Here is an 18,129-nt window from a genome sequence, read left to right as displayed (position 1 = left end):
CTGTTTCATTTGCTGGTGTTGATCCAAAGTGTCTGCAATTTTCCGGGCGCGGGACGCCTGGACGTGGACAGGCGCACACACGCCATTGCACGCACACGCACACACACACACAACGTCTCTTCTGGACCACATTGATTCTGATCATCTGCTTCCAGAGTCTAATCTTGTTGGTTTGAATTAAGGGCTACAGGCTGATTTTTAACATCTTAACCGATTTTTAAGAGAACCCACATGACGAGACAAAAGGTTGTCATAATGTGTCGTTTAGGCAACACAATGCATCACACATGTACGTATTGGACAGGTTTAAGTTCTACGCTCGTTGGTAAGGTACTTGAAGAATAAAGCGACACGTGTCGGAGGAGATTTTAATTGCCACCGATGAGCTTTTGAGTCACCAGCCTGTGATTCAGATGTCGACTTTGCGATGTAAATATGTCAGCTACGTCATCATTTGCTGCCTTTCAATCTGAGGGGATGAGTTTAGTGTGATGAAAGGCAGGAAGCGAAAAAACGAGGAAGTGAAGATGAGAAGGCGATTGTCTCCTTGTCTGGTGCCTTTGGTGTGGCGCTTGAAGGCGTCAAACTCCCACAGGACCCCCACCCCCCTTTTTTCCAACCACCACTGTCTTTTTGCTCTCACGGGAGATACGAGAAGGAGTGCAAGCGTGCACTTACACCTGAAGCCAGCCAAAGTGCACCGAATAACACTTTTTGGTGTCACCCACGAGCTCGCCACCATTGCCCCCCCCCCCCCTCGCTCCACCAGACTCCCTCTTGCTCACCTTTACTCAGGCACATCGGGAGCTGCCTGTCAATCAAGCGCATGCACGCGCGCACAAATGACCACGTGAATGTCACATGTTCAACGCAGTGTGACATTTGCAAAAAAATAAATAACGGGATAGCTTATGAAGCGAAGAGAAAAATAAGCAAAAACACACTCCTCCTGCATGAGAGAATATTGAAACACTGATGAGGCGATGATGAGACAAAAATCAATGCGAGTTTAATCACGCGGCGGTCAAACGGCTAAAAATAACACGGTTTTGTCGCATTTGCATATCACCTTTGTGGCGGATGACAACAGCGTCCCTGTCAAAACCTCACCATTAGCATAGCGCTAAAACTCTTGTAAATGGCAACCACAAGCTTTGTCACTATGCTGTCCTCTCCCCCGAAGGTAAGCAAGATATATATTTCGTTTACATTTTTTTCTTAATGACTTCATATTATCTGTATTTCTGCACAAGCCCTGACTGACAAAAGTATTGCTTTGGTGCATATGTTATCATGGTGCCAGTATTTATTATGAAGAGAGGGGAGGAAATTCATTTAGTCGAGCCGTCACCCTCTTCCTAATGCAAAAGTAATGCTTAGCTGCAATATTGGAAAACAAAAACAACAACCACCTGTAATACTCATACTCTCCACTATGTGTACGGTGGCGCATGTTCACATCACCAAACACCAAAAAGGCGCAACCGCATCATCAACCTCACGGAGTCAAGTGTGTGCTACTTATCAGATGCTAATCCTGTTAGCTAATGCTAATTTGCACATCCAACAAAACTCAGTGCAGCTCTGCTTGTCTTTTGGTTTTGTTTTGTTTTTCAGACAATGTAGCCCAGCATTTGCTGAAAAAGATTTTTGCGGCCAGCCAAGATGATTATGTCATGCAGAGAGAAACTCATTGTGGGGGCGTTTATCATTCAAATTAGCCCCCAGTGAAGGGGCGGAAGGGCTTGACAGAAATTGACAGATCGCAAAAAGATCCGATTGATCTCCATTGGAAAATGTTGTGAACGTTAACGACTTCATGGCATTTGTTATGCCGTCTCAAATAATCTGTTGTCTTCTGGTTTTATATTTTTATGACTTGGGGATTTTAGGTGAAGTCCTTAACATAAGTTTGCTTTTGTCTCCTCTGTCACATTTGTTTCAGCGCTTATGAATAGTTTACCTTAAAAGTCACTGAAGGGTCACATTTGGAACTTAGCAGAGGGCGCCACATCTATTTTTAAAATGGAATATGCAATGGAGTTTTATTTATTTATTTATTTTTTTAAGATGCCCATTTATTTTGGGTGTGCAGTCATATCGCACCACCAGTACTGGTTTTAGCTGGAACGGATTATTTAAAAAAAAAAAAACAAACAACAAAAAAAACTAATTCAAGTCGGAATCCTAAGAAAATAAATGTCTATGTTTTTGAGGGTGAAAATAAATTAGATTGTTACATTTATTTTCAGTTTTACATCGCATGCTATTTTTAGAATATTTTTTGAGAACTTGTCTCTTTTTTTCCCTCCCCTCTCTCTGTTTCTCTTCGATGCATTCCCATCGGACAAAAGAGTTGGAACCCTTGCAAGTGGAAAAGCGGCGAAGAGAATGATAGAGCGGTGGCAACAGAAGGCACGAGTGTCCTTGTCGCCTGCATGGCTGGACTTGTGCATGGACCATCCATCTGTCAACTTTGTTCCTCCCTCGGTCTGTGACAGCGCGGTGACTAATCTTCATGTGGTAATGAATGAAACAAGAGCCGATGGTGGCGGTGCCAACGCAGAAATGATCTATTTACATTCACGCATGCTGTCCCTTATTTGTGCTCTTGAAGAAAACCCTTTAGACCAGGCGTGGGCAAACTACGGCCTGGGGGCCACGTGCGGTCCGTTGAGCGTTTTAATTCGGCCTATATATTTTTTCCCTTGTTTGTTTCTTTTTATTTTATATCCCGCTGAACTGCTAAAAAAAAAATAAAGGTTCTAGATAGTACATTACTATTTTTGTTACTTTTACAAGACCCATGATGTTATTCAGTATTACACTTTTAATGCTTTATTGATTATTATTTTGTTTTCATTATGATTCATCTATATTCAATAAGAACTGATCCATAATTAAAAATCGACATTTAGTAGCACAAATAAAGGTCCTTTCATTCCAATTTTGCTGAGGGTCCCACATTGAGCATTGGTGGCTGTTTAGTCCCAATATACTTTCTCCTTTTCCGCATCTTATCCACGCATGATGGATGCGTGCAGGAAGCGATCATGTCGAGCAAATGCGACTGTTTTTAATGACGGAAAAGGCGCGTAGGTGGCAGACAAGGGAGTGAGAGAAAGGGGCAGCTCTCTACGTGTGTGTGTGTGTGTGTGTGCGTGTGTGTGTGGACAGTCCCATTATTATCGTCTTGAGAATTAACGTCGGCCGCGCACTGCGCACGCGTGATCCCAGCTGAGCTTGAGCCCCGCGAAGAGCCGCTAAGTTGCGAGTGGACGTCTTCATCTATTTCTTTCCTTTTTTTTTTTTTTTTTTTTGCACATTTTTCCTGGAATAAATAGATGATCCTCCAAGTGCCTTGTTGTGGATAAAGTACGCATCCCCCACCCGCCCCCCCGTCCAAAAAAAGGCAGACTACATCTTCAGTTTATGAATGGCCCCGACATGGAGGAAGCGCCGTTTGAGAAAGTCCGAAGCCGGCGGAAGAGGAGTCCGTGTCCACTGGGCTTCCCGGTGAGCAGCATCGCCTGCGAGGACGAGTTCGACTGCAAGGAGCTGGAGTCTCTGTTCCAAAACTACAACCTGAAGCTGGAGCAGACGTCCACGCTCAAGGCGCTCGCGGTGCTCATCGTCATGTCGTCGGCGTTGGCCGGCGCGGAGCTCCTGGGCGGCCCCGGCCACCTCACCATCTCCAAGGGCTCGCACCCGGTGCACTGCGTCGTCTTCACGTCGCTCTTCATCGTCACCAACGTCAAGTACCTGCAGGTGACCCAGTTGCAGCAGATCGTCAACCTGAGCCTGCTCTTCGGCTTCACCTTCGCCTTCCTCTGCTGCCCATTCTCGCTGGGCGCCTCGGGCTCCGAGTCGCAGACGTTGCCCGACCAGGGCGTGTGGCAGCTGGTCCTGGTCACTTTCGTCGCCTACGCGCTGCTGCCCGTCCGGACCCTGCTGGCCGTGCTCTTCGGACTCATGGTGTCCGTGTCGCACCTTATTGTGACCGCCACCTCCGTCAGGACGCAGAAACTGTGGAGGACGGTGAGTACACGTACGGACGCTCACGTGCACGATCACACACTCGCGTGCACCCGCGACCATTCATAAACACGTGCATGCACACACACGACGTAAACTCACTCTTATCCACGTAACCAAAACCATATATGCACAAAACACGCAAACACTCACAAGTACACGCGAGTGAGCTCACGCGTATGGTCTACATACACAAACAACCAACACACGCACTTGCACAAAACAAGCATGTCGCTGCACTCAAATGTACACGTTCACGCGTGTGCACACATACACTAAAACTCGTATTGTGTGTGAGATGGGGACCGAGTTCACTTGGGAGTGGCAAAGGGGCTGCATGGGCACGTGCCACGACTGGGGAGGAAACAGTCCAGCTGCAGGCTGTCCAGGGCGGCCCCACCCCCCTTTCCTTTCCTTTCCTTGCCTTGCCAGAAGTCTGCACCGGTTGTGTGGCAAGGCCTCTGCCACTCTTCTCTCATGCCTCACTGTCATGATGACCCAACGTTGCCAGTTCATGCGCCTTGTGTGCGTATACCGTAGGAGAGATAGACCGATATTTTTTTTGCAGGCCTATGTCGATACCGATGGGATATTTGGAATCGATATTCGTTTGTGGCAAAATGCAAATATTTCTGTCAAAATTTGTAAAAAAAATAGAAATTCCAACACTTCGTTGAATGCCGTGTGAATAGTTTTCAAAAATTTCCAAATAACTGAAATATTAAACTGTCACTTAGCTTTGATTTAAATGAAAAAAAAATCAAAAAGTGCGGTGAGTTTCCTACTCCACAGTATGTGTTATAAAGTTAACTGAAAATGTCAATCACTAAATAAACATTACAATAAAGTTAACCCAGTTGAAATCGAACTCTTATCGGCCATCAGACTTTTAAAAAAGGCCTATTCAGATTTTGCGTCAAAATGCAGAATATCGCCGCTGATCATTCAAACCCATGCCATGGGACTCATCTCCAAGCTCGCCCTCTCCTATCTATTTAGGGCCAACACTGTCCTTCACATGGCTGCCGAGGCGTCTCTTCGGCCGCGTCGACAGGGAGGAGGGAAAACAATCTCCTCAGCAAATACGCTGTCATCGGCCCAGCGCGTGATGAACTGATCAAATCTCAATTTGCTTTTCCCTCCGAGGAGCACACATGGCAACCGGGTGCCCAGGCCGCGATGATTCGCTCTGTCTTGACTGACTGATGTCACTGCTTTGCTCACATGAAAGCATGGCTGGGAAATATGTATAAGGTCTTTCTGTACTTGACTAGATTTTTTTCAGTATCTAAATTCTTAAAACAGATGGGTCAAAAGTAACCCAAATTGGGTGAAATATAGTGAACACACGCTTTAAAAACTGTCGTGTCAGTATAACCCAAATTAGGTTAAAAGGGACCGACCCAACTTGTTAAGAATTCTTCGAGTCGTTTAATGTGTGACGTTTAACCTTCTTATTCTGAAAGGCGTGTCTTTTATTTTGAAGGGTCGCTTCATATTTCCGTTTCCTGTTTAGCGTTTTCGTTCGTCAGGCGCAGTAGTCAATGGCGATGTGAGTACTTGTTCTAATTCATTCTGATTCAGATTGACAGCATATTCTTCTTGCTTTCTTCAGCAAAATAATGTGTGTGTTTATACTGTTTATACACTCGTTTTATTCTCATGTTTGCATTCAATAGTCAACAGTGGTTAGCTAACTTGTACAACAGGTAGCCGTTGACAACTTGCGAATACGAGTAATATAGACTGAAAAGGAAGGAAGTTTATTGAAAACAACATTTAAACGTCTATATATAATTGAAGTTTGATGGGTTTTATATATTTCCAAGATGGCGGCGCGCATAGACGCAGCGGCTAACAGCTCTCCCTTCCAGTGCTCCTTATTACTTTAATTCTAATATATATATATATATATATATATATATATATATATATATATATATATATATATATATATATATATATATATATATAATTGTGTGTATATATTTAATTGTGTGTATATATATAATTGTGTATACATGTCTGCACATCTGCACAGTAAAGCTGATTAAATCTTGAGTCCTGCTGAAGACTCTGTGCTCTCTTACCGGAGCCCCTAGTGATCAATAAATCCAGCAGATAACCAGTTTAGAGGTCAAAACCTCAACACAACTTTTTTGGGGATATTAAATTTACTAAGCAAGCCAAATTGTGTTATAAATAAAAAAAATCAAACAGTTGAATTGGTATCTCTTTTGCCCTGATTTGCCCTCTTGATGGAGTGCAGCGCTGGGTCCAAAAGGAAGCAAATCAATGCTGGGTGTGTTGTACCCAATGCAATGGGCTGACGCACAGCACTTAAGATCCAATAAGTGGTTAAAATTGATCCACACTGATGAGTTAAAGCTACCAAGTAATGGGTAGTCAGGTTATCAGTATAGCTGGGGGTAAAAATTATGTGATTTTAATAACCATATAATAATAAGAAGAAGCAACTTTTCCGTGTCAGGGGTCACCTGATGGGTCAAGATAATTAGCCCAACCCAAAGTGAAAGTAACCCAATCTGCTCAAAATCCACAGCAAGAAACAAGCAAGATTTTTTTTTTAGAGTGCATGCTTGAATTCATGAATTTTCGGTGGACTTTCTACTTGTACGCCAAACATTTGTAAATAATGTCAATGAAAATTAAAAACCAAAGTAAATTTCAACGTTTTTTTTTTTGTGTAACTTTTACTTAAGCAAAACAGTTGAATCAACACTTCCACTTTTCCACGTCTTTTTTTTTCTCCTCCATTTTTCCACATGTCCTTCTATTGAGTTATTTCGTCACTTTAAACGCGCCTGGTTAAGAAAATGTGCTTTATGGTGTGGCGCGCGAAGTTCCGACTTGCCCTACTTCCGCTTCTGCTGACAGGAGGTCGCCGCACTCCTTCCTTTCCAGCCATCTCCTTTGGGCCTGATTCATATCCCCCAGGGTAACAGTCACACGGTTTCTCCCTCTCCATCACTCTTATTTGTATGCCTCAGCAGCAGCCCGGGTCTGCCGAAGTTCACTGTTTTGATCAAATCCCTCCCCGTCTTGTCGTTTCACTCCCTTTTGCAAAATAAAGTGTATTTTCTGTGGCATTACTCCCGAAAGCGCTACAAGGAGCTGTCCGCAGTACTGAACCGGCCTGCCAGACCTCTACTCTGTGTCCTCCGCTGTGAGAAAAACGGTTTCAGCAGGAGTTCCTCGAAAGACACGCTCTCTATTTACGAAGGGCTGCTTGGACTGGAACTCATTCACACAGTCAAAATGATGAGGAGATGAGGTTGCGAGCCCAAGGCATTTACTAGCTAAGAGTAAGCATCGCTTCTACTGCTACTACTACGACACTCTGTGAAAGATAAATAAAAAAAAAATACTTGAGTCAACTCAAAATTTGAAGGCAACTAACATCAACATTTTACGTTGGAAAATTCAACGCAATGTTTTAAATTCTGCTGTCGTGAAAATTGGCTTTCCCACATTTCACCAAATAATTTTGGAACAAATAACTTGCTTGATTTGCTGCGCTAACCAACACTGACATGATTTAAATGGCAATTTTAGCCCCTAAAATATATATTTTTCCCCAGTGTGCTGCCTTTGTTACTACAGTATTTTTCTATGCTTCGTAAAAAATGATCAATCAACAAAAAATATTTAAAAAAGTGACTCAACAGCACCTCTGCTGGCTGCATCCAAGTAGTGCACCCCGTTTTTCTTCCATTGCTCCAACACATGAATAATCAAACATCAATTCCGCACAATCGTCGGATCAATTCATTATTGTCACCAAGCTTGTGTTGCATTTCCCAAATAAGCATTGTCATCGCGTGAAAGTCGCTCCAAAACGTCTCAAGCGTCCCTCAGCGACTCATAATTCCCAAAACAAACGGTCACTAAACGTATGCAGTTGCTTTGAAATGACATCCATTAAAAGCAACGCTTTATCGGGGCAATTTGCAAATAAAACACGAGCCTTAATGCCTCGCTCGTAATTCCTCCGCCGAATGAGTTTATAAAACCGTCAACCGCTCGCGTCCTTGTGGACGGACGGCGGTGATCTACATGCACCGACCCCCGTTGATGCACTTTAAAGCCTCGCCACAAAAGAGCGTCGGCATACTTGGCGGAGAAATACGTCCATTCGTATTCACTGCACATGTCTGTGGTGCTGGAGGTTTATTTATTGCCAGAATAGCACTAATGTGGAATTATGGCCAAGTAATAGATTGTGAAGTTGTCTCTGGTTACACAGAAGACTCATGACGAATGAGCTGGAAATATTCACAGAATAAATTCCTTCCTCTTGTATCAACGGTGCGTATAGCATAAGTGAATGCGAGGTTCTCGTTTGGTCGATGTGCAAAGCCAACCAACCTTGGTGAAATGTGGGAGTGGGAGGGGGGGGGGCGGCGAAGGAGGGGCGGATCAAGGTTGAAAGCAGCCATGCTGGCGTGCGGTCATCCGCTGTGATGGATGAAGCAGCTCACACATGCACTCATGCATTCACGTCATGTCGCATTCCCATAGAAAACTTTGTCTGATCGTCACTCTTCGATCGCTCAGAATGTGGCTAGTCAAATTTCAAGCTAGCAGCACAACATAGTTGCACTTCCGCAGCTTCCGTTCTACTTGTTCTGAGCGTATGCAAAGTCATTCATATTTTCTTTTTTTTTTGTGTCTTGTTAGTTGGTGGCCAACACGGTGCTGTTCACCAGCGTCAACCTGTCGGGCCTTTTTGTGCGCATCTTGACGGAACGAGCGCAGAGGAAGGCCTTCCTGCAGGCGCGCGACTGCATAGAAGAGCGACTTCGCATGGAGGACGAGAACGAGAAACAGGTGCATGCCGCAAAAGCGTTTTGGCCGTTGCCGAACGAATAGAGAGGAATCGAGTCAAAAATGCGTTAAGTGCACTTTTGCGACACCACGGCAACGACGGCAACGTTTACTACTCAGAAATTGCACGATTTTGCCGGTTTTCTTACTATTTTTCGTCTAAGTCAAGGCGCGTTCATTTCAAAGTGGCTAACAGCCACAGTTGGTCGGTGACTGAAATGAAGCCTCGTATTGTAACGCGAACGTTGTTTTCATGTTGTTTTTGTTTATCTTGCACACAATCATGCATCCAGGAGCGCCTCCTCATGAGTTTGTTGCCCAGGAACGTCGCCATGGAGATGAAGGAGGACTTCCTGAAGCCGCCAGAAAGGATCTTTCACAAGATCTACATCCAGCGTCACGACAACGTCAGGTAACGCACCCGCACGGCCGTATGCGACTTCCTTGCCTTTGCTGCTTTTCCATCGACGAGAGCAGGCGCTATTTCTGGTGCCCGCTACACAGCTGGCGTTCGGAGCAGTTCTGGTTGCTTGTTCGGTATTGAGGCATTATAAAAACAAGTTTTGTATCTATTTAATTAAGACCCTGCCGATATGTTTCTTTTTCCGATAAATTATTTTTTATTTTTTTCGTCCCTTAACGATTTCTACAATAAGACTGTTTTATATTAATTCATCCTTTCGTATTGTTTCACTGGAAAAGAGAGAAAAATCTTTTTTGGTTTGAATTTCATAATCTTTGTCTTATTTTGTACATGTGTTAATGACTTAAATTTTTTTTTTAAATTACTAATACATCTGACTAAGCAGTGGGAAGGCAGCCTCTGATATGATCGTCCATTCGTATCACAGAGACATCAGACCCGTCTCGGCCCTGCGAGGAAATTCCCGCATTGGGACATGTCTGCCTGCCAGCATTAAAACTGTCTTAGTGCATTTAAAGATTTGTCGTTTTGGATCATTAAACAGAAGCGAACCAACGTCCGCTGACATAAAAGATCCAATTAGAGACTTGCTAGGAATCGGATAATGGGCCACTAGTGGGCAACTTCGGAGGTCACCCAGACTTGGCAGCACCCTGGAGGGAAAAAAGAAAGAGAAACTTAAATGACGCTCAAGCCGATTATTGTGCTCGTCAATTCAGAAGATGATGTGTCAGCTAATGATGATTGGCTTTCTCAGAAAGCCGCACTCCTGAGAAAACATCTCAGTGTTGTTGATCAACATACTATCGTTCCTCTTACCAGCTCGTAAAGCCGAAGTCGGGGAAAGGTCATACGGGTTAGCTAATTTAAGTGATTTATTCAATGAATTAAAATTGTTCAAAGCAATTCTTCATTCTTCATTGTACTCTATGTTGGATTGCAGATTCTTTATTTTATTTATTTATTTATTATTTTTTTTCACGAGGTCACGGCAACCTGAGGTCCTTTTCTTGAGTGCTCTCGTTGTCAGAGCGGCGAGGAAAAAAGTTTGCTTGGCCTCGATTTTGAGACGTTACAAGGGACACGTTGCAACGGAGACGACGAGATTCTTCTCTGTCGAAATATGGATCCCATTTCAAAGGCCTTCCCTGCATTGTGTTTGTGCCTTGCGGTCCCTCCCTTCACAAATTGAGCCCCCCCCCCCCCCCGTCACCCCATCCCGACCAATATTGGACGCCGGACAGGATTTGTCATTCAGGCGGACTTTAATTAGTCGACACCACGCTTGGTTCAGTTTACTCCAAGCATTTCTTTATTATGCTCGGCCAAGGTGGGCACCGTTATGATCTGATTAGAGTCCGGCCAGACGGATATTGTTGTGGTCACGTGCTTAAAAAAAAAAAATCTGATTAAATTCCTGCTTTCCAACAAGATTTGGCATAAGAAAGACCACATTTTGGATTGTGCTTCTTTTTTTTTGTCTTCCGCAATTTTAGGTACTTCCCAGGCGCTAATAATAATATTTCGATAAAAAGTCAATTTTCCATAGTATGTCCTCTTGAACGCTAAACATGAATAACAGCTACAATATCAATCTATCCCCATAACAAATAAATAAATAAAATTGAGACAATTTCCTGTAAAACAATAATATGGTCAGGTCTGATTATTATTCTTATTTATTTATTTTTTTTAAGAAAATCACACACATTATTACACTGACGGTATTATTTTGTCAAGTGTCATTCAAAGCGGCACAAAAACCCTCCGTGAGTAAAATTCTGCTTGCATTATGAAAATCTTCACAAGTTTTATTTGGCAATATTATATGACGATAAGTTCAGGGCACGTTCTTTGTCTTTAATCATTTCCGAGGCGCCCTAAAAATCCCAATTGGCTCAAAGTAAATGATTTCTTCACACAATTGCTCATTTCCACAGCCAGTCTTTTGCCAGCTTTGCATATCACAAGTTCACACGAGTGCTAAATACAGCTTTTACATCTCGGGGTTTTAAATACCTTTAAAGTTATGCAGAGGCGAAACATGCGAGAATATTTAATTGAAAAAAAAGACAACAACAATAAACGAAGAAAGTTTCATCAGTGTCTCTTGAACAAACTTTTTTTCATGGCTGAAAATGTTTCTCCTGCTACATTTTTTTGAGGACGTGTGTCGTTTTTAACAATTTTTTTTTAATGTGTCGACACCACACATGGTGAAGTAGAAAATCCCTTGCTTGCTTATCGTGTTTGCTGTACTCCAGGCGAGCAACACAGCACACCACACACGTTAAAATACCCCTGATATTTCTGTTGCAATTCCAAGACTAACCTGTTGGAGGCACTATGGTCCAAACAAACAAATCAGTAGAAGAAGAAATGGAAGCTAAGCTAACCACACGCTGCGATTGCAAACTCGATTTTGGTTTTTCGTGTTCGTGTGGCAAGTTTTAAACAAGTTTAACATATAAAATTATTGGCCTGACAGTTGTTCAGGGAGGAAAAAAAATCCCACACCACCGGCTAATCGCTCAAGATAATCTTTTCGAGATCTCCGATGATCGGGCCGGTGCTGACTTTGATCGCAACAGGGAATCAGTCTGAAACAAGATTGTCAGCCTGCGTGACCCCTGTTTAAATCGTGCGAAAAAATAACAATGTACAACTGTCGGCCTGACTGTTTTCCAACCATCGGTTGCAAAATCTCCGTCAGCACACCCCCCACTCCAAGATAATCACTCCGGATAATCTTCGTCTGACATCCGATAATCAAGCTTTTGTTGGCTTTGATTGCAACGGGGGTAAAATGCTCACATTTGTCAGCGTGTGTATACCCCCACTGAAATGATTCCTCGCTAGTAGGAAATATTCATTTCAGCAAGAACGAAATAGAAAAACAAAAAAACAAAACAAGATTTGGCCGGGAGCCTTAAGTGGGCCCCGCGACAGGATCTATTGTGTTATCTTGAGGGATTAGATAACGGGACATGTGTTGTGTAGGCTGCCTATTCAAAATCAATTTGGGTTTTGTCCAGTTCTTAGCTCTATTATTGGCCGCTGTATGTACTCACAGTACACTTAAGTGTTTGCCGATTTGCGCTAATGCAACATTCAGCGTTCTAAATATTTGTCCGTCACAGATGGTGGTCAATTCAAGTGTCGGCATTAATTAATCCAACGGCCCTCTTCTTCCGTGCATCTTTCTGACGGCACAAAGATGTTACTGCTCCGTGGAAATTTTTCTGACTCGGAATGGAGGGTCCAATGAAAGTGGCAATTTTTTTATCGAAAAGATGGGCAAACTAAATGCTGAAGGGGGGCACAATTTTTCATCAGTGCGATTTGGAGGCCACATCAACGCACTTTCCAACCAAATGTATGACAAAAATGACGTTTTAAATATGGAAATACGTGCTCTTGATTTATTTAATTTTTAATAGTGCAGTTCTTATTCAAGGGTGGCACAAAACCGCTGAACAGCAAAACAACATTAAGTGAAAAAACTTATTCTGGGCATTTTTTATTATAATTATTTTTATTATTATTATTATTTATTCATTTTTACAAAAATAAACACACAATTTTTTAAATATTATTAAAGTTCCATGTTAGTCCTGCATATCATTTGAAAGCCACTAAAACATTATTATTTTAGTAAGACTCAGTGTAAGTCATGTCTGCCATCTAGTGGTGAATGGTGATATTACAATTTAAAATGTCACAGTTGACACATATTTGCAGTGAGGCATCCGCAAAATTGCAGATTTTTTTTAAAATACAGTGTATTGTTATTTTTCTCAACATTTTCTAATATTTTGGATGTTTTGTGATATAAACATTTTATATAGATCTTTTGAAATTGTAAAAATAATTAATTAAATAATTTCATCATTAACTTATTATGTGATGCGAGAAGACAGTCGGCCGTTTGCGTTCTTTCGTTCGGTAAGGAGCAAAATTGGGACAAAAAAAACCTGCCGGATTGTCTTTGAGTGTTTCGGTTACGTCGCCGCTGTTGGATCAGAACTTTTTAAACTTAGGACCTGCATCTTCTTGAAAGGAAGCTGTTCTCAACATTCTTGTCATCACACACTATTCTTTATCGACCAGACTAAAGTCATGAGCAATTGTACCACCCTAACCCAAAAATCAGTATGACTGTTTCAGCTGCCTCACAACAAAATTCCGTACAACCGTCAACTGTCCTGCTTTGTGGCAACGGTACTAACAAGGTCCTGACAGCTGCATAATATCCCTGAATGACTCCTCGAACTGCAAACGTCTTCACCTTGATCCCCGTGAGAATACTCTGCCTTCTATTTTCAGTCACTGTGCCGCCAGTCAAAATGGGGCAGACGCTTTCTCGCTCTCTCCCTATCTCGCTCCCTCCGTCTTTTTAATCTTTTCTGCTGCCCGCTAATTGCCACCTTTGATTCGTTCGCCGTTAAAAATCCAAAGTTGCTGCTCAAACTGACCTTCTAAATGTCATTTAAAGAGCTCCCTTGCTGCTACTCCGATCAGGCAGCATATCATGACAATAACAAGCCCTTTCTCTCTTTTTTTATGGCTGTGGCAGCATCCTGTTTGCGGACATCGTTGGCTTCACCAGCTTGGCCTCTCAGTGCACCGCCCAGGAACTGGTGAAACTCCTCAATGAGCTTTTTGGAAAGTTCGACGAACTTGCGACGGTGAGACTGTTTGTATTTTCAGTGGCGGTGTGCATGCCTGCTTGCTTAAAAGCTGTTTGTTTGTCACTCGCAGTTGAAATTTAGTCTACAAAGAATTAAACACTCTACACTTTAACACCAAAATGTCCAACTGAGTCTTACATTAATTAAGACCAGTGGCGAGCGGTCAAGGCCTTCAAGGCCTTCTCTGTTGGCCGCACAAAATCAAGAAATCATGATCATATTCTTCACATTGATGTCATATTACATCCTAGTGCTGTATTTTTAGGTGAGTGTTTTTATCCAATAAGAATTCAGCTAGCTCGTGTTGCCAGGCAGACTTCATACGCATTATTCTTTCTGAGGCCTTTCGAAACAATCGTGCGGGCATCTGTTCTGCGTCTCAAGGGGGCTTTTACCGTTGATAGACAGTTTGCGATAGCCAATCAGATCACGAGTTGATGACAGTAAGGCCTACCCGCTGGCCTGACGTTGAAGGTGATGAACGCGTCTTGTGATTGGATACTCACTTGTGAGGGGGCAGCGCTATACTCAATCAACACAACAGAAAGTCGTAACTGGCGACCATTTGAAAAAAAAATCTGAAATATATTCTTGATTTTTTTTTTTTAAACCACAATAGAAGGAGGGAAAAGTGTGGATTTAATTACAGATACACTTGTGCGGCCATTTGCAAAACGGACCTTTCGAAAGAAGCTAGGTCGTCCAACACTCACTCAGTACTGCCTAAGTGTCTTTCTGTATATTATTTGTCCAGCCGGGGTGTCATAATTTATCGTATTATTATGGGATTTATTCAAGTCGGACGAAGTTGGACTTCGATGAAGGCCTACGTGTGAAGTGCTCACTCGCCCGCCATTTGTCTGTTCTATGGTTATCATCACTTAACCACTGCATATCGTGGACCTAATTCTTTGTTTGAATTATGAAGCATATTTTCTTAGGTTGAGCTTTTGGAGTGTCCCACTTTGGAGGTTTGATAATCTCTTACACTTGTTCAATCGTTTGTATCATTTTTTTTTCTCCATATATTTAGCATGACCGCCGGAGGAGTTTGTCAAAAGTGAAATGACGCCTGATCGGAAAACGCTTCGGCACCCTTTGTGTACGAGTGCATGAGTCGAGTGCTCTTGGCTGTCAGCTCAGCGTGGTGTCACAGTTAATACTGGAAGGCATTATGATGTGTAATGTGATTACTGAGTGCTTCATTTGAGGAAGACTCTAATGTAGTCCGGACTCGCCTCGGGCTGAATTTTTTTCCTCCACGCCGGTTGTGAGAAATGACAGAATCGACTTGCAAATTGTAGCCCTTCCCTTTTGTAAACAGTTCACTGGAAATATACATTTGCACCAAATGGCTGCTTGATTTTATTTCCAGTTTGAAGCCGGAGCACAATCTGTCTTTTAAGATATGTTGGACGCAATGTGTCATTTGACTTTTGCTTGACGGGGTTCTATTTTTAACTTGATTGTTTACATGCATCAATAGAAATGACTAAGGCTTGATTGACACTTCAAGTGACACAATTCAGATTGTTTTTTTCTTCTTTTTTTTGTTTTGCTTTCAAGTGACCCAATTGGAATATGTGTCACGGCAACGCAACACATAAGAAAAAAAAAAAAAAAAAAAAAAAAAAAAAAAGCTAAACCCACACAAGTGCAGGGCGAACATGACAAGACCGGAGCCCTGAATCAAAATCACCAAACTCAAAAATGGAATGTAGATTTGTTTACCGCTACTCCACTGGAAACAGTTCAGTTATATTTAACTTCTTTGTCCAAAACATTTTTTTTTATTTGCCAAACATTTCATCTTTCCAAAGTGTTATTTATTTGTCAAGATTTTAAATGACTAATAATATTTCGTTTTTTTTATGCTGTAAAAATGTTTTTAAAAAAGTTGGGTCAACTGAAAATGTCAAGGCAAGTTTTACTAATGTGAAAATTGTCTCTCCCGCATTAGATTAGTTGACACGTTTCATGTCAATTTTGACATGTGCAGGTTTATATTTCCGCCGTTGTTTCCATTTCGTGACAGCTGAATAGACGGGTCGCAGCTCGTCATGTGACATCGTTGCCTAACCCCGACCCGAAGCTCTCCCTCACTCTGATCCACTTAGGCAGGAAGTGGCGGCGAGCAGTGACTCATCATAGCGGCGGTCACCGCTGGCACGAGCGCGCTTCTTCTCTCTCTCTTTTTTTTTTTTCTCTTTCTTTTGCTTACAAAGAGCGGGTGATGGCACATGGCCACCGGGCGTCATCTCGTAAGAGCATTCCAGCACCATCCCCACACCACCTGTCCACTCTCTGGACCAGTCAAGCTGCATGGGAGGCGCGCCAGGAACACAGAGTCCTCCTAAGGAGCGCTTTGTAACGCACGCCAGACTCTTGGACGTTCCTCAGGCAGCTTCAATTTGTAACAATAGGATTTATTTGCTTTGGGGATAAAAAAAAGAAAAAAAAATCGCAGGTAACACGGTGGAAATAGTGGTTAGCAAGTCTGGCTCACAGTTCGAAGGTTTGGCTATGGTATCTTTAAAAAACTATGTGACACACGTATGTCAATATATGCTAAGAATCAAGGATTATAGCACACTTAACACACCCTCTAGTTGCTATTTATTAAAAAATGTCTTTCACTTTTAGTACTTTTCATTGTTTGGTTTCTCGATGATTGTGCCAAATCAGCGTTCTCTGTAATATTATTACTTTTTCTTTAAAAAAAAAAAAAGCAACTTTAAAATTGCACCTTTAGCTCAACAAAATGTTATAAAATGTACACGTCAAAAATGTTCAACTTTGTTCTACCCTTAAAAAAACTAATAAAATATTTGAAGTTTAACAAATTATGGTATTACTTACATTACTTACAGTTTATGTTGGGAAAAAAAACAAACATTATTTTTGTACGATTAGGACTTTCTTAACAGAAAATGTGTCTTTTCTCTGGTAATGTAATTTTTTTTCTTAAAAAATTCCAATTTATTACTCAAATTCACATTTTTTCTTAAACAAATCATACTTCAAAAATTCAACTTTTTGTGGCATCGATGCAATTCCATCATCGTTTCACAGTTTTAGACTCTTAAAATCCGACTCGTCCTTCTTGCCCCATGGGAAAAGAATACATCAAAATTGTCTTTCCAGGAATCCCACTCACGCTGATAAGTGTCGGCAGTTTGATTCCCACCACCCACTGGAACGCAAGCTGTGAGTAATTACAACTCTTCAGCGCCATCGCCCGAATCTGCTGACTGCTGCTGAGACGGAAGATTAGCAGCGTTAACACCTTGAGAAAGCTTTGGGACCTCACCCCCCTAAAACAAAAAAAAAAACTACACTAATCGTTGTTAACAAAACCCCACATTGCGACAACGCGATACATCTCAAGTTGGGCCGTCGTACATCAGATTGATGGCAAAGTGTTCGCAGCACCGCGAAGAGATGCTGCTTCATTTCCAAGCGTGCAAATTGACACGCCAACTGGTCCCCTCACTCGATAAACACTTCCTCTCCTTGGCTGAGTCTCCGGCAGGCTGTCCGGCACCCAAAACAACAGCTTCTGCGATGAGCGGCATCCTCATTGCAGCGCTCTGTGACATTTATACCGCTGGCTGCCACTTCAAAAAGAAAAAAAAAAAAAAAAATGACAATGAAATGCTGTAAAATCATGTCAGGAAATGGAAATGGGCGAACAATGAGACGAGGTTGAATTTACTGTAACATTTTTTTTTAAATTGCTTAATCATATAAAACATTTTCCAGTACAAAAACGAACGGCCAGCAAGAAGGCTCACTGTAACCACCTCGTGATCTGATTGGCTATCGCAACTGTCTAGCAACTGTAAAAGCTCCCGAGCTCATACAGAACCGATGCCCGCACGATTCTATCTGAAGGCTTCGGACAAATAATGCGTGCTACCGATTTGATGAAATCTGCTCGGCAACACGAGCTATCTGAATTCTGATTGGATAAAAACTCTCACCTAAAAAATTCAATAACAGGATATAATATGACATCAATGTGAAGAATAAGATCATGATTTCTTGGTTATGTTTGGCCAGCAGAGAAGGCCTTGAAGGCCTTGACCGCCCGCCACTGGAAAAACTATACAACACACCAACTTAGACCTG

The 18,129-nt window shown here is 42.2% G+C and overlaps 1 protein-coding gene across 2 annotated transcripts in view; it reads left to right on the top strand.

Moving 5' to 3' along the window:
• Positions 1-3,258: 3,258 nt before the first annotated feature.
• Positions 3,259-18,129, top strand: part of LOC148326395 (adenylate cyclase type 1-like) — a 29,324-nt gene continuing 14,453 nt past the window's right edge. For both annotated transcript variants that reach the window (XM_088310336.1, XM_088310335.1), the window contains exons 1-4: positions 3,259-4,038; positions 8,737-8,886; positions 9,177-9,295; positions 13,884-13,995. In XM_088310336.1, coding sequence (XP_088166462.1) covers positions 3,433-4,038; positions 8,737-8,886; positions 9,177-9,295; positions 13,884-13,995 — 987 coding nt within the window. In that variant the 5' untranslated portion in view covers positions 3,259-3,432. The remainder of the gene's footprint in view (positions 4,039-8,736; positions 8,887-9,176; positions 9,296-13,883; positions 13,996-18,129) is intronic.

This window comes from Idiotropiscis lumnitzeri, chromosome 12, assembly GCF_059441095.1.
Source record: "Idiotropiscis lumnitzeri isolate Australia: NSW breed Sydney's pygmy pipehorse chromosome 12, RoL_Ilum_1.0, whole genome shotgun sequence".
In the NCBI taxonomy this organism is placed as follows: Eukaryota; Metazoa; Chordata; class Actinopteri; order Syngnathiformes; family Syngnathidae; genus Idiotropiscis; species Idiotropiscis lumnitzeri.
This window is presented reverse-complemented; position numbering and strand designations above follow the sequence as displayed.